Source organism: Amblyomma mixtum, chromosome 3 (genome assembly GCF_055824585.1).
Source record: "Amblyomma mixtum isolate Tamu chromosome 3, ASM5582458v1, whole genome shotgun sequence".
In the NCBI taxonomy this organism is placed as follows: Eukaryota; Metazoa; Arthropoda; class Arachnida; order Ixodida; family Ixodidae; genus Amblyomma; species Amblyomma mixtum.
The window spans coordinates 342,756,471-342,770,646 of NC_143014.1; the positions used below are offsets into that span (position 1 = coordinate 342,756,471).

Below are 14,176 nucleotides of genomic sequence, written 5' to 3' on the forward strand. Positions count from 1 at the left end.
CCACAGGCTGCACAGGCACAGGCACGTGCTGCAGTAAGGAAGCGGCAGGCTGCACCATCGAAACTGTTGGCACAGCTCTTAGATGAGCAGCAGCAGCTTCGCTGCTCACTAGAGGAGCAAAGAAAGAAAACATTGGAAATGCAGAAGGAGCATTTAGAAATTATGAAACGCAATGAGGTTCGCGAGGACAAACTCATTGCCATTCTGGACAGGCTCTGCAAATAAATGTTTGCCACACAGATATGTTCTTTAGTACATTTTTTCAGATGTGACAATATAAGTAGAGATCGGGTAGTCTTTGGCGAGTGCAATGATACCCAGTGTTGACGCGCTCCGAGGGAGACCTAGGCATGTGCGAAGGGCCTGACCCTGCACTGACTGGAGGGCACGCATGTTAGTTTTGCACGTGTTTGAGAGTACAGGTGTACTGTACTGCAAGCATCCCACAAATAGAGCTCTGTACAACTCCAGCATTGACTGGACCGACGAGCCCCATGATTTTCCACCCAGAAATCGGAGTAAATGAGCGATAGATGTTAGCTTTTTTTTTCAGTAGAGTGCAATGCAGGCTCCATGATAATTGCGGTCGATCAGGATCCCTAGGAAACGACGAGATTTGCTGTAAGAAATGACTTGACCGTCGATGCGTACTGGATATGGGGTCATACATTTACGTGTAAATGCCACTAGCGCGCACTTTTGCGGTGAAACGCTGAGACCTTTCTTCTGGAGATAGGAAGAAGTGATCGAGGCTGCCCGCTGAAGTCTTGCACGCACCTGGGGACGCGTCCCAGAGGAGGCCCAAATGCAGATGTCATTGGCGTACATACACACCTGGACGGTGTTGGGGAGGTTCTCAGGGAGGGCGATGAGAGTCAGATTAAACAATGTAGGGCTAAGGACACCGCCCTGGGGCACGCCACGGTAGGTGTAATGCACAGGCGTCGGGCCATCTTCACATTGGATAAAAAATGATCTTTTGGACAGATAGCTCTCTATCCACGCAAACATCCGACCACCGATGCCCATAGTTTCCAGCGCATCAAGGATGACCTCATGGGTCACGTTGTCGTAGGCACATTTTACATTCAGAAAAAGTGCCACTGACAAACGTTTCAATCGCTTCTGTTGTTGAACCGTGGATACGAGATCAACGACGTTGTCAATAGAAGAGCGACCCCGCCTGAAGCCGGCCACAGCATCGGGGTATATTTTGTAGTGTTCGAGGTACCACTCAAGGCGCGACAAAATCATTTTCTCCATGACCTTTCCTACGCAACTGTCCAAAGCTATTAGCCTATACGATGAGAGCTCGAGTGGAGATTTCCCTGGTTTTAGTAGGGGTATCAATCGACTCGATTTCCATTCTTGAGGAACAGCACCGTCGTGGCCAAGGTGGGACAGCGCAGCATATGCGATTCCATCTGGCCCTGGTGAGGACGAACGCCGACATTCTGCAAGAGCAGCGTCCTGTTCCTCGCGAGAAAAAAAGGACATCCATGGCTGAGACCCGTGAGGCAGGAGGAACACGCCAGGACCTCGAAGCAGTTGCTACACCAGCAATTTTCCTGCAGTAGTCCGTTGCTACTTCAGACTGCTGTCGATCTTGATAGACAGCCAATGCATAGAATGGTTGTCTTTGCTGCGGAAGCGTACGGAGGCCCCGCACAGTATGCCATATGAGGGACATGGGCTTGCGGGGATCCAAGTGCTGACAAAAGGACCTCCAGCGCTGGTTCGCCAGCTGATCCACATACGTCATGTAAACACTTTCTTGACACACACACACACACACACACAGGTCACACCAGTTAGGAAATATAGAAAAAGGGTCTTAACGTCCTCGTTAAGTAAAGAAAAATCGCAGGAGTTAACAACACACACACAGAGGATGAAAACAGACGATGGCTATTTTCAAGGAACACAGTCTCGCAAGCTGGCAGGTTCTACTCGCTGCCTGCATGGGCGTCTCACTGCCAAAGGCTCATCGAGCTGATTATTGTCCACATTTTGCTCGGACTCGTCTGACGCTTCATCGTCGTCCAGATGAGATGTCTTACTTGTTGTTGACCACACCTTCAACTGCGAAACATGCGCTGTCGTTGCGAATCTGTTTCTGGTGTTCTTGTTGAGCTCTGCCACTCTGTATGTGTCAGCAGGCAACACTTCAGTTATCACCAGAGGGCCTCGGTACTTGGGTTGCGTCTTAGTCGGGTTTCCCGTGTGTTGGGGCGCTGCCTTCAAAAACACCACTTCGCCCACATCATACATCCTTGCGGGGTAATGCCGGTTGTCGCATGCCTGCTTAATCTTTTCTTGTTCTTCTCGCAGGCGCAGCCGTACTGTTTCTCTTACTTCACTCGGGTCCTTCCACGCGTCTTCACCGTCCATTGCTAGCTCTTGTAGGGCTAACCCATAAAAGGCTGGTTTGTAGCCATGAAGCATTTCAAAAGGAGTCTTGCCCGTGCTTTTGTTCACAGTGTTGTTCAGGCTGCACTGAACGTACTGAAGATTGGTATCCCAATCCCGATGCTCTGGGTCCTTCATTGCCGTGGCGATAACAGGTAACACTGTACGATTCACTCGTTCCACCTGTCCATTGGCTTGAGGGTGACGTGTCTAGTTCAAGACGTGTCGAACTGCCCGAGTCGCACAAAACTCCTGAAAGCCTCTTGAGGTGAAGCAACTTCCTCGGTCCGTGATGATGGTCTGAGGTAGACCCCTCTCGAGGATTAATTCTTCCACTGATTGAAGTACATACTTGGTAGATGTATCGCGAGTGGGAAAAAGGCGCACAAACTTCGTCAAGTTGTCAACGATTACTAGAAGGTGTTGGTTCCGTCTCTTGCTTAGAACGAACAGACCCATGTGGTCCAAGTGCACCGTCTCAAAAGAACGATTGCCGGGTGGAATAGGGTTGAGAAGCCCCTCTTTCTTCCCACCAGGGACCTTGTTGAAGATGCACTGAAAACACTGTGCAATGTGTTTTCGCATGTAGCTGCGCATCCGAGGAAACCAAAAAGTCTCCTGGATCTTTGCCACTGTTCTGTCCACTGAGAAATGACCAAGCAGGTCACGGCATCGCACCACAACTGCCTTCCTCATATATTTTGGTAACACAAACTTCACTACTTTTTCCTTGTCATAGTTGATGATCCGCATAAGTCGGCCGTCTTTGAGTAGATAGTCCTTTGTTCTGTTCTTGTCTTCTCTTGAACGGTCGTGTACCGGCTGCTCCAGTATTTGTATAAGCTGTCGCAGCTCTTCATCTCCTCTTTGCGTGGCAACTATCTGGTCTTCTAGACTACAGGTTAGGTACACCTCCAAGCGTTTCTCCAAAAAGTCATCCATAGTATCACGCGGACACTCCACTGGTTCTCGACTCAACGAGTCAACATGCTGCATCTGTGTACCCGGCCGATGTTTGATTGCGTAGTCAAATTCCTGGATGAGGTCATACCAGCGAGCAATCTGAGATTTTGTATGCGCTGTGCATTCAAATAAACCAGCGCCTGACAGTCTGTAACAACTGTAAAATGAATGCCCAAGAGTAGGAAACGGAGTCGATCCACATACCACACAATGGCCATCAGTTCCAATCTCGTGGAATGGTATTTGCTCTCCGCTTCAGTTGTTTTCTTGCTTACACAGTAAACGAGATGCCAGTTGCTTCCCTTTCGTTGTAGCAACATCCCTGCTAGTTCTTCAGAACTGGCACCGGTGTGCAGTTCTGTTTCTGCCCCAGGATCAAACAACAGCAACACTGGCTTTGATGTGAGCTTCCTCTTAAGCTCCTGGAAACTGCTTTCTTGTTCTCCTGTCCACTCGAACGCTACTTCCTTCTTGGTTAGTCTTGTGCGTGGTTCGGCAACCAGGGCATACTTGTGGATGAATTTCCTAAACAACCCGCTCAATCCAAGGAAGCGTCTTACATCGTGCACGTCCCTCGGGGTTGCGAACTCGGCAATAGCCTTTGTTTTGGCTTCACCTGGCTGTACCTGTCCTCCCACCAGACGGAACCCCAGGAAGTCCACACTGTCATTTGCAAATGAACACTTGCTCAGTCGCAGCGTCAACCCTGCATCACTAAATGCCTGAAGGACTTGCGTAACCGGAGGATCATCTCGTTCCAATCTTTTGCTGGTATAAGCACGTCATCCAAATAACACTTTACGATTCCGCCCCTTAGTGGTCCAAGTACTCGGTTCATAAGCCGTTGGAACACTGCAGGCGCATTTGTAAGGCCGAAAATTATTCGTTCAAATTGGAGTGATGAACGCCGTTTTCTTGGCGCTTCTGTCAGGGGTACTTGCAGGTAGCCCAGAGCCAGGTCTAGGACGCTGTAGAAGGTTGCTCCTGCAAGACCTTCGAATTGATCATCAATGTTTGGAAGGGGATACTTCTCCTTCACAGTCTGAGCATTCAGTCTGCGATAGTCAACAACCAAGCGCTTCTCACCGTTCTTCTTGTCTGCAACAAGCACAGGGCTTGCATAATCAGAGTTTGTCTCGGTCACCAGACCAAGGTCCTTCCACTCTTTAACGATTTTTCTAATTGTTTCTCGCCCTTCGGCGTTTGTTCAATGTGGTCGCAATGCAACAGGGGTGCTACCCGGGACCTCAACAATGTCCATCTCCAACGCCGTCGTGCAACCCAATTCTGCCGCATTCATTGCGAAACATTGTCGGAATTCGTTCAAAACATCCACCAGTTCTGAATGCTGTGACTCCGTCACAGAGGGTCCCACGCGCACCTCACCACGCCGGATCGGCTGTCGCTCAGGAAGCATGCACACTTCCTTGCTCGTGCTATTTCCCTTCTCTGCGTAATCCACGCTCGGGCCTCCAGCAAAAACTTCCAGTACCTCGACCGGTGTTGCTCTCCCAAGTGGCTGACCTTTCAGTATGACAGCTTCACCATCACCTATAGGCTGCATGGGGACCGTGACTTCGCCCAGCTTCATGTCAAGTAGAACATCTTGTCCACAATGCCTGTACAGCACGGGGGTTGTGAGCCTTTGCTCAGCAGTCAGTGTAATCCAGTTCACAGTGTCTTTCTGTAAAATAGACTCCTCCCTAGCCTTCAGCCAAAGTCTTTGGTGGACTTCATCGGGCTCCAGGTGGGTGAACGGACAGTCATCGCGGTGCCAAAATCTCAAACAACCTCCTATTCTTGCATATGTGACATAAGGCAATTCAGTGAATGTCCTTCCGACTAACAGATCCACGGACTGGGCTCCATCTGGGACTACAAGTATGGGTATGTCCCTTGCCAAAACGCCGTCGATGACTAAATCCGCCTTGCATTTTCCAATGCTCTTTGTCGCGGGCACAGAGCTACTTCCGAAACCGTACAGGGCCGTTGCCTCAGGGACAATTTCTGAGCAACATCGTGCTGCTGCAGATGCACGCAGGAGACAGCTATAGAGCTGCCTGTGTCAATGAGTCCAATGAGGGTGAACCTTCCATTTAGTGTAACTTCTTTCAGTAGTACACTTGCGCTCCTGGCCTGCCATATTGGCTCACTCACCGCATTTGCTTCATTTCGCTGCGATACTTCCTTGCAGTGAAGCTGTGTGTGATCCGTTCCATTGCAGCGAAAACACTTCATTGGTCGCTTTGGTTGCGGACAGTCTCTCGCCATATGACCGAACTGGCTACAGTTAAGCACTTTCGCTCTCCTTTTTCATTTGACAGAGGGGGCCTCCGATCCTTGGTACTTCCCTCGTCGACTGATTTCATGCAACGCACTAGCGTTCTGAGCACGTGCTTCGTCGCTCATGGGTCTACGCTCACGCTCTGAACCGAAAAACTCTTGCCTCTCACGCTCAATCCTCTCGAATTCTTGTATGTCGTGCAGGATATCATCGTCGTCTTCATGACTTTTTCCGAGCAACATCGTGCTGAGTTGTTTCGAGCGTAGTCCTGTGATCACCTGTTCACGAGTGTCCCAGAAGTCCAAGTTCGCCTCCCTGCACAATCGCACCTTGGCGTGAAAATAAGCCACTGAGCGTTCGCTGTGCTGTTGTACACGCTCGTGCATTTTCCGCCAGCGTTCTGCCGCACGTGTTTGGCTCACGAAGGTTCGCCGAAAACGCTCTTCAAAATCCTTCCCGCCGCATGTCACGGTGTGTGCTGGTTCTTGAAGAAGTAGTCTGCTAGGGCGCCTCGAACTTCATGTCCTCTCCCACTGCACACTTCAGTGCTATGGGACGGTTGTCCGTACACGTTGTCAAGTGCATGTTGTTCTTGCTCCCAGTGTGGTTCCACACTGTCGCTGAACTCTTCACATATATTGTGAAGCACACAAGCAGCACGGATACTCGTTTTGGCTTTTGTCACACGACACTCCATCCTCTTCATCACATAACGGAACCGTGCCTTGAGACGACCGAAGGCATTTTCTACAACTATTCTTGTCTTCGACAAGTTGTAATTGTATGCGGCTTCTCGGGATCCGCTTGAAGCATTTGCGAACGGTTTCTGCAAGTTGGATGTTAAGGGAAATGCCTGGTCACATAAAATTATTGGTGGTATGTCTGTGCCCTCTACGGATGCCACAGGAGAGCGGAAAGCGTCGCCCTCAACCAGTCGGTGCAGTTTCGATCTTCTGTACACACTGGCATCATGACACCTGCCAGGGCAGCCCACATTGAGGTATCGGAATCTGTATCGATGGTCCACCACTGCAAGTAGTATGATACTGTGCCTGCAAAAGAAGCAAATGAGGTACGTGTGGTCAATGACAATGTATCACCCAAAGCAGCTGGTAACTAGAACAGAAAACTGGGCAAGTTGGAACGGATTCATCTTAATACAGCGCGATACACAGGACGAGAGAAAGAAACAAGAGACAAGAAACAAGAGAAACAAGAGGTTTTTGCAGTCCGCTACATGCGCGTACGGGTTTGTGAGGGCTATCGCGATGTGTTTGTGTTTTATCGTTGTGTTTGGTGCGTATATAAGTAACCCTTCTAGAAATAAAACTCAGTTGTTAGATTGCGCTCGTGTCGTCTCTTGTTTCTTTCTCTCGTCCTGTGTATCGCGCTGTATTAAGATGAATCAGCTGGTAACAACAGTCCCACTGAGCTTCAATGGCAGAAGCGGTACCAACATTGAAGAAAATGCAGCTGAGTAGAGTCTAAAGCTATACAGCACAAATTAAATAGAAGCACTTATTGGCAATTAAATGCAGTGAACAAAAGGTATGTCAACAATGCACTCAATGTAGAAAGGTTTTCAAATCTGTTGTATAAATGCATGCACCATGAGAGGAAATGCTTGCCCCAGTTCGGAGAAAAAAACCATCAGAAGGAGTGCATGCAAATAAAAGCACCACTTATTTTTCTTTTTTTACAGTAATAAGTCATGATAGACCTGTCTCCGAATCTCGAAATGACGAGAGAAAAACGGCATGTTCTTCATTGCGAACTAACCCATCGGTTACCTAAAAACTTAATATGGAGAAGAAACCTCTTTTTGACGGATGCAAAAAAAATTTTCGCGGGGAAAGGAAAGAAACCTACCAGCCTTTGTAGTTATAGTAGTCAGTGGCCTGGTCTTTGGGCGGCGAAACCGGGAAATGGCAGATATCAAGGGCGCCGATGGCTTGAGGGAAGCCAGTGTGGGCGAAAAATTCCCGCATATGGGCGACCATTTCACTAGGACGCACCATTCGAAGCCACTGGCGTTCTAGCAGGTCGATCACGGCGACACAGAACTCTTTGTGAAGTACGTTCACAGTGGAGCGACCAATCCCAAATAGATGGGCGATTGTTCTGTCTTCCGCGCTCGAACACAGGCGGTAAAGCCCCACTGCGACGCGCTTCTCGACAGAGATGGGCTTCATCATGTCGGTGGTCTGGCGTTCGAAGACAGGACGGCAAGACTCCACTAGGTATCGGAACGTTCCGGAGGGAGGTAGTCCGCCATCACTGCCATGATGGTGAAGCTGTTCGCCAACAACTGGTCCTCTATGTTTCTCGCAACAGATTCGGCAGCTTTCAGGGACTCCTGAAAGTGATGGTCTACACGCTGGCGCCGGGCTCTTCCACTCAGATAGGCCACTAAAGCTTTTCTCCATTCAGCAGGACCGGACGCAGGATCACCACCGTCCGCCATGTTGTCTGGATTCTGGATGTGCTGGAAACTTGTCTTGACTTGCTACACTATTATCATAAAACAAATTTAGTGTGGTCGTGGCCAAAAATTTAGTTATATGTTCATTTTTATGTATTCTATTGCTCTAAACAGCCATAACTCAGAAGGTTATGCTTACATATCACCATGTTGCAAAATTTGTTTTCATCCAGCCGCCATTTTCGTATCTGCGAACGCACTCTGCTTTCCCGTTTAGCACCGCGCAGAGTAAAGTGCACTCGGGAGGCTGAAGTGCACTCCCCGTAAGTGCACTTTATTTTGCGCGCTTGACAGGGGTATAACTCCGAACAGTGCAGAAAGGAACGCAACAAGAAAAAAAACCCGTGACAAGCATGCGATGTACCAGTGCACAAGATAAAAAAGAAGACAGCGCAGTCTCTCAATCTTCAGTCACCTCATCATGTGTGTTTATATTATTCAAACGTTTGGATGGATTAGAAAGATGTGTGTCGCTACCATGCTCGCAGGTTTTGAAGCTACCTAGCGCATTATTCTAGTAATTTATGCCCCGGAGTGCAGTTTTGCACAACGCTGTGGTCTGTACCAAGGATTAGGAGCGCTAAGACAGTAAAACGGGCAGCTGTCGTTCTGAGACTTGTAGTTTCCCAAGCGGTTTGATACGGCCAATGCGCTGTATGTCAAGGCTCGGAATACGTTGGTACCCCCAAGAGGCCTGAAAGGACCTTCTGAACAACGTTGTTTTCCCGTGCGTGCATGTAAGATGCTTCTGCTACTTTTACACGCAATGGAAAGAACAGGAAACAACTGTGGCTGCACATATCACGCCACATAAGTTGACTAGTTAACGTCTGGTCGCGTGGTGTAGTGCAACACTTGCACTGACACGGAAGGTTAAATTTTTTTCAGTTCAACCAAGTCATCCAACACATTTAATCATCCAACATATTTAGCATTGATTCAATTAAATCTTTATACAGATTTTTTCTAGTGACATTGGAGAGGTACTGCATTGCAAATCGCACTTGTAACATTCTGTACGCAAGCACAACTTCACGCAGATAACCTCTCACGGTACCACGCATGTTTTCAACAGAGCATACTACAACTCTTGGTAGCAATCGACATAAACGAACTTGCATAACTGTGCGAAGAAAAATATCGTTCTGGTCGCGAAGAAACATAAAGCGGGACACGATTTGTCGCACAAATAAATGAACAAGACCGAGACCTCCTCTCTACACGGGCAACAATAAGTTTGTTCGACTAGTTCTTTCCCATGTTGACGCCCAAATAAATACAAAAAAAACCCGATGGATCCTTTGACTATTGATCCGCGAGGCGCTCAACACATTAATGACATACCGTATCTTGGAGAAGAGGAACAGGGTACACACTGACATGTTTTACTTCTTTTGTACCCGTTGTGAAAATGCAATAAAGGAAAAAAAAAGTGGCGTGGTGTAGTGGTTAGCGTGGTAAAACAGGGTGTCTAAGGTTGGCGGTTCGAATCCGCGTGCAGTTTTTCTTCTTTTTTCTTTTTTGTTTTTTCTCTACTTTTTTGTTTTGCCTGTTATTTTGCATTACTGATCTCCATAATTGGATCGGGTTTTGAAACGGCAGGTAATACATGAGATAGTCACGAACAAATCATCAGAAGAGCATACATTAAGAACACACTAGAACCACGGTGGCCAATTCGTTTTTGAAAGCCATTAGGAATTCATTACGAAAATCACCAGAAAGTCGTGAGAAAGGCATAAGATCCTAATGTCAAAAGTCACTAGACATTCTAAAGAAAGTCATTAGATTTTTTCTTAAGGGACGATATGTGCACAGGTGTGAGTACGTGTGATTCTAAGCCACTCTGTATTTTACTAAATACCCTCTCATCAACAAGCAACGCCTCCCTATGCGGACTGTCAAGATGGCCACTCTTTAAGACTTCATTGAAAGTTGCGGGAACTTGTAGGTCCTTCTCGTAAGCAAAACTTATGTACATGATGTACAGCCCCCATCAAAAATATACCGCCCAAGGTGTTTGCTTACGGGGCCTGCAGCGTGCCCAGTTATGCATCCTAAGCGACCGTAATCTGTCGAACCATAAATGCATTCGAGTCCTCAATCCTGAGAAGCTTTGGACTGCTAGCTGTCCTGAGGAGCCGCGCTAAACTGTTTAGAAGCAAACCCCTTGTGCTGTATACTTTTTACGGGGACTGTACATAAACCGGTTACCCCTAGATCATCAACCTCCTTCTCATGACGGCAGCCATGGCTGGATGGTCAACGACCTGAGCGCAGGATGAGCCCTGCCACGCCCGAACCCTGCTTCCAACACCGTAGATGTGCGCTGAGTTCTTTGATTTAGAGTATCAACGTACGGAAGTTTCTAAAATGGTCCTGCTGAAATGCTGGCTAACGCATTTCTCAACTGCTCTAATGTCTCCATCTTACTCTCTATGGCAATGTATCCGAGGTCCGGGCTAATGCTGCGGTTAGCCTTAATCTAAGCTGACTTTCCCGCCTAATTATCAACAACACATGGCAGCTCAGCTCGCCCAACTAAGCCTACATCATGTCTCATCCTTGGCGCTCTCCTTTTGTATTCCTAAATTAAAAGTTTATCTGCAAATATGAAGGCCAACGCTCCATTTGAGTAGCTACTTGCTGCGTAACCTTCAGTCTTTTCTCCTTTTTCCATTTCCTCTTTCAGTGTGGTGATTCGCCGCTCTCTGCTTGTTCTGAATTTCTTTTGAAGACACGGCGTAATTGTCATCACTTGGGGTGCTTTCTTGGTTAAGGGGCTGTCATCTCAGCATAGTGACAGGAAAATACCCTGCTCCTGTGAGATTTTTTTTTAATTAAAACAACTACGGTGCTTATGTTTTACATTATTGTTGTGTATAAGCTTAATGCCCCCTTATCAGCCCTTGTCTTGTTCTTGTGACGTACTCAAAGCCGTGTGCTCCTTTTTAATTACTGGTCTATCACAAAAATTTCTTTTAATTTTGGATCTGATTCAGCCACCCCCACCCCACCCTATACGCGGTAAATTCTTCCCGCCGGGAAAAAGCAATTTTCACTCCATTGGCAATCAAGAAGTCTCTCATGTAGTCTTCTTGTGTCTCGTGTGCAGCCTTGAGACATAATCACTTTTATTAGCGACTGATTATCGAACTCCGTTCCACAAATCTGCGCCAAACCAAACCGGCGACACATTGAGCAGAAGAGAAAAAACTGGCTCTTTTCCGATTTTATGCTGTAGAAGTCCGCAGAATCTTGAAAATAACGGGGCAGATGGAGCTGTCGTCCAAACGAGGCGACCACTTCGCGCTTGACTGCGAATTGCATCATAGTTATTGTCTTTACGCATGGGTGCTACTGCCAAATCTGCACGAAGCAGTGCGCTGCCAAGGAACTGTGATCTGGATGCTGCCACCAGACACGCAGCAAGTGCAGCAAGAAAAACCTTGCAAGAAGTTGACGAAGAAGCAAATGCTGAACACCACCTCCAGCAGCATCCAGAGGGAGAAACTACTTGTCTCAACGCATAGATTCCCGTTGAGAGCTCCACACAAAAGTCGAAAAAATTCTATGAATTGCCTGTACTTTTTTTTGGACAATGCAACACCTGCATGAAATATGTAAGCTTGGAAACCATAAAGATATTGCAAACATGTGCTCGTGCGAATAGAGACAAATCCCTGTCCAATCAAACCTGCGTTTGTCGGCTAACTAACGAGATCTGAGAATCCCACTGAGACGCAATATTACGATGCTGATGCAAGTGAATCCCAAAAAAACTCTAAAGCTTTGGAGCCCCATCTGATGCCGTCAAAAATATCTTGGTTTTCTTCCCCAGTTACCTACTCAGAACCCCTTTCATTTATGAAGGTTAAGAGACGCACCTGAGCTGAAAAAAATGTTCAGTTACACGCAAAGCCTCCAGACCTCGCCTTTTATCAGGAAAGAATAGGGCAACGTCATCATCTTTAGGAAAATTTGTAATTTCATATTGCGATAGTGAGAAGCCCCAGGTTGCTTTGTTCTTGATGATAGTACAAGCCTAACTCTGCCGCTCTCTAATGACAGTGACCACCGAGTATGTTAAGCGCAGAGTTAACGCTGCAATTCGCACCATCCTTGAACGCCAATCGAAGTACAGCCACACAAATTGGAACGGGTTACAAAAAGCATTCGAGATCACTGCGGTAAGCAGCTTTGGAGTATTGCGAAAGCATTGGAGCTTGCTCGGCATTAGTCGCCCCTCTTTGCCTCTCGTTGCTTCTCTTTGCCACCGATCTATCAGATTTTAATTCCCCTTACTTCATCCCTAATTCTTTTTAATTCGCCCTAAATCACCCTTACTTCATCTTACTTCACTTTTAATCTATCATAATTCTCCTTATCTCACTTCCGTTAACTCTTAAATCATCTTACTCCACCCGTAATCCGTCGCTTGTTTGATTTCTATTCTTAGGTTCTGTAATTTCGGGCTTTCATATTTGGCGCTAGGGTTTGGCTACGCTCACACATCCGGGCACATGCTCTCACACTTCCGCGTGTTCAAATTTGGCGCCACAAGCTGGCCTAACTCCATCTACTTTTTGGATATTTTCGGCTGTAATTTATGAACCATTCATCTGATTTCAAAAATTCTTGTTTTTCGTACCAAGCGCGCATCATCCTCTTTAGAATAAAGCCACTCGTTTGAATTTATCTCTTCAGAGTTTCTACAGTTACTGCCGACACGTTTTGATGACACGCTTTGGAAACACGAGCCCACGAACATAGACTAGTAACGCTTTCGCATTAAAAATTGACGTTCAAACTCCCGATTGGTTCGCTTCTCTCTTGTGCCTGGGTGAAGTGGACTGAAGTGATTCACGGTTCTCGATGAGTGGTACGAGGTGATTGTAGCTGCACAATTTGGTTGCGAACGAAACACTGGGAATAGAAGGAGTTATCACTGTACTCACACCGGAGCGCCTCGGCGGACGTTCTTTTACGGGATCGTATTTCAGGATCGCTTTGTCGACCACCGCTTCCCATCTGCTTCGTAGACAGGTATCCCAAAGTATTTTATGCGAAGCATATTACTAGAGCTACACTACAGCCCGTCGAGCGCGGCGGTGGAGCTACCATTGACCTTTAGCGTGACCACGGGACACCACGTGACAGCATGACGTCACAGCAGAGGAGAGATGGGCTGCCGGCTCGCGCGGTCGGCCGCGGCGGTGGAGGCTCCACATCAGAAGCGCGGCGGCTGACCACGTGACAACATGACGTCACAGCAGAGGAGAGATGGGCTGCCGGCTCGCGCGGTCGGCCGCGGCGGTGGAGGCTCCACATCAGAAGCGCGGCGGCTGACCACGTGACAACATGACGTCACAGCAGAGGAGAGATGGGCTGCCGGCTCGCGCGGTCGGCCGCGGCGGTGGAGGCTCCACATCAGAGGCGCTGCAGCTGACCACGTGACGCTACAGCAGCGGTATAAAGCTGAGCTTGCCTCGCTCTCCGGGCACTTACGAGGCGGCCAGGTGTTGGGATGCCGCCTAGAAGCAGGGCTGATTTGAACGAGAAGCGAAAGCTTCAGCGTGCCACAGAGACCGATGAAGAGCGGGATGAAGGTCAACCAAGGAAAGCCATGTATTCCCAAGCCTAGCCATCAATATGCTTCGCATCTGACTAGGCTTAACCTTAGCTAAGCCTCAGCCATTTTTTTTTCGTGGACGCACGCGCTCACGTGCACATTCGCGCCTACGTCATTGCCGGCATCGAAGCTCATCCGAGTAGAGTTTGGGGCGAACTATCGACTGCCAATCTACCCACCTTGCAGGCACCGCTGTTACCGAGCCAACTCATAGGGAGGCTCATATTTGCCTTTGTCGCGCACCTTCCCTTGTATCATCGTCGTCTGTGTGCGTGTGCAGTAATTTAGCGGTGACGTAATAACGAACTCGAAAGGCAGAGAACTCCGACGCGGTCGGCATAAGCGCTCATCCCACCAGAAGGTGGCACTGCAAAGCTTAGTGAGAAAAAATGCTTGGCTACGTGTA

At 48.0% G+C, this 14,176-nt stretch overlaps 1 protein-coding gene across 1 annotated transcript; it reads right to left on the reverse strand.

Moving 5' to 3' along the window:
• Positions 1-825: 825 nt before the first annotated feature.
• On the reverse strand, positions 826-7,866 carry LOC149356169 (uncharacterized). The gene is made up of 3 exons (XM_089584130.1): positions 7,526-7,866; positions 6,075-6,708; positions 826-1,183 (listed from the first exon to the last, which is right to left on the reverse strand). Exons 1-2 carry the CDS (start codon positions 7,849-7,851, stop codon positions 6,123-6,125), a joined length of 912 nt encoding a protein of 303 aa, XP_089440256.1. The 5' UTR covers positions 7,852-7,866; the 3' UTR covers positions 826-1,183; positions 6,075-6,122.
• Between the last annotated feature and the right edge of the window lie 6,310 nt (positions 7,867-14,176).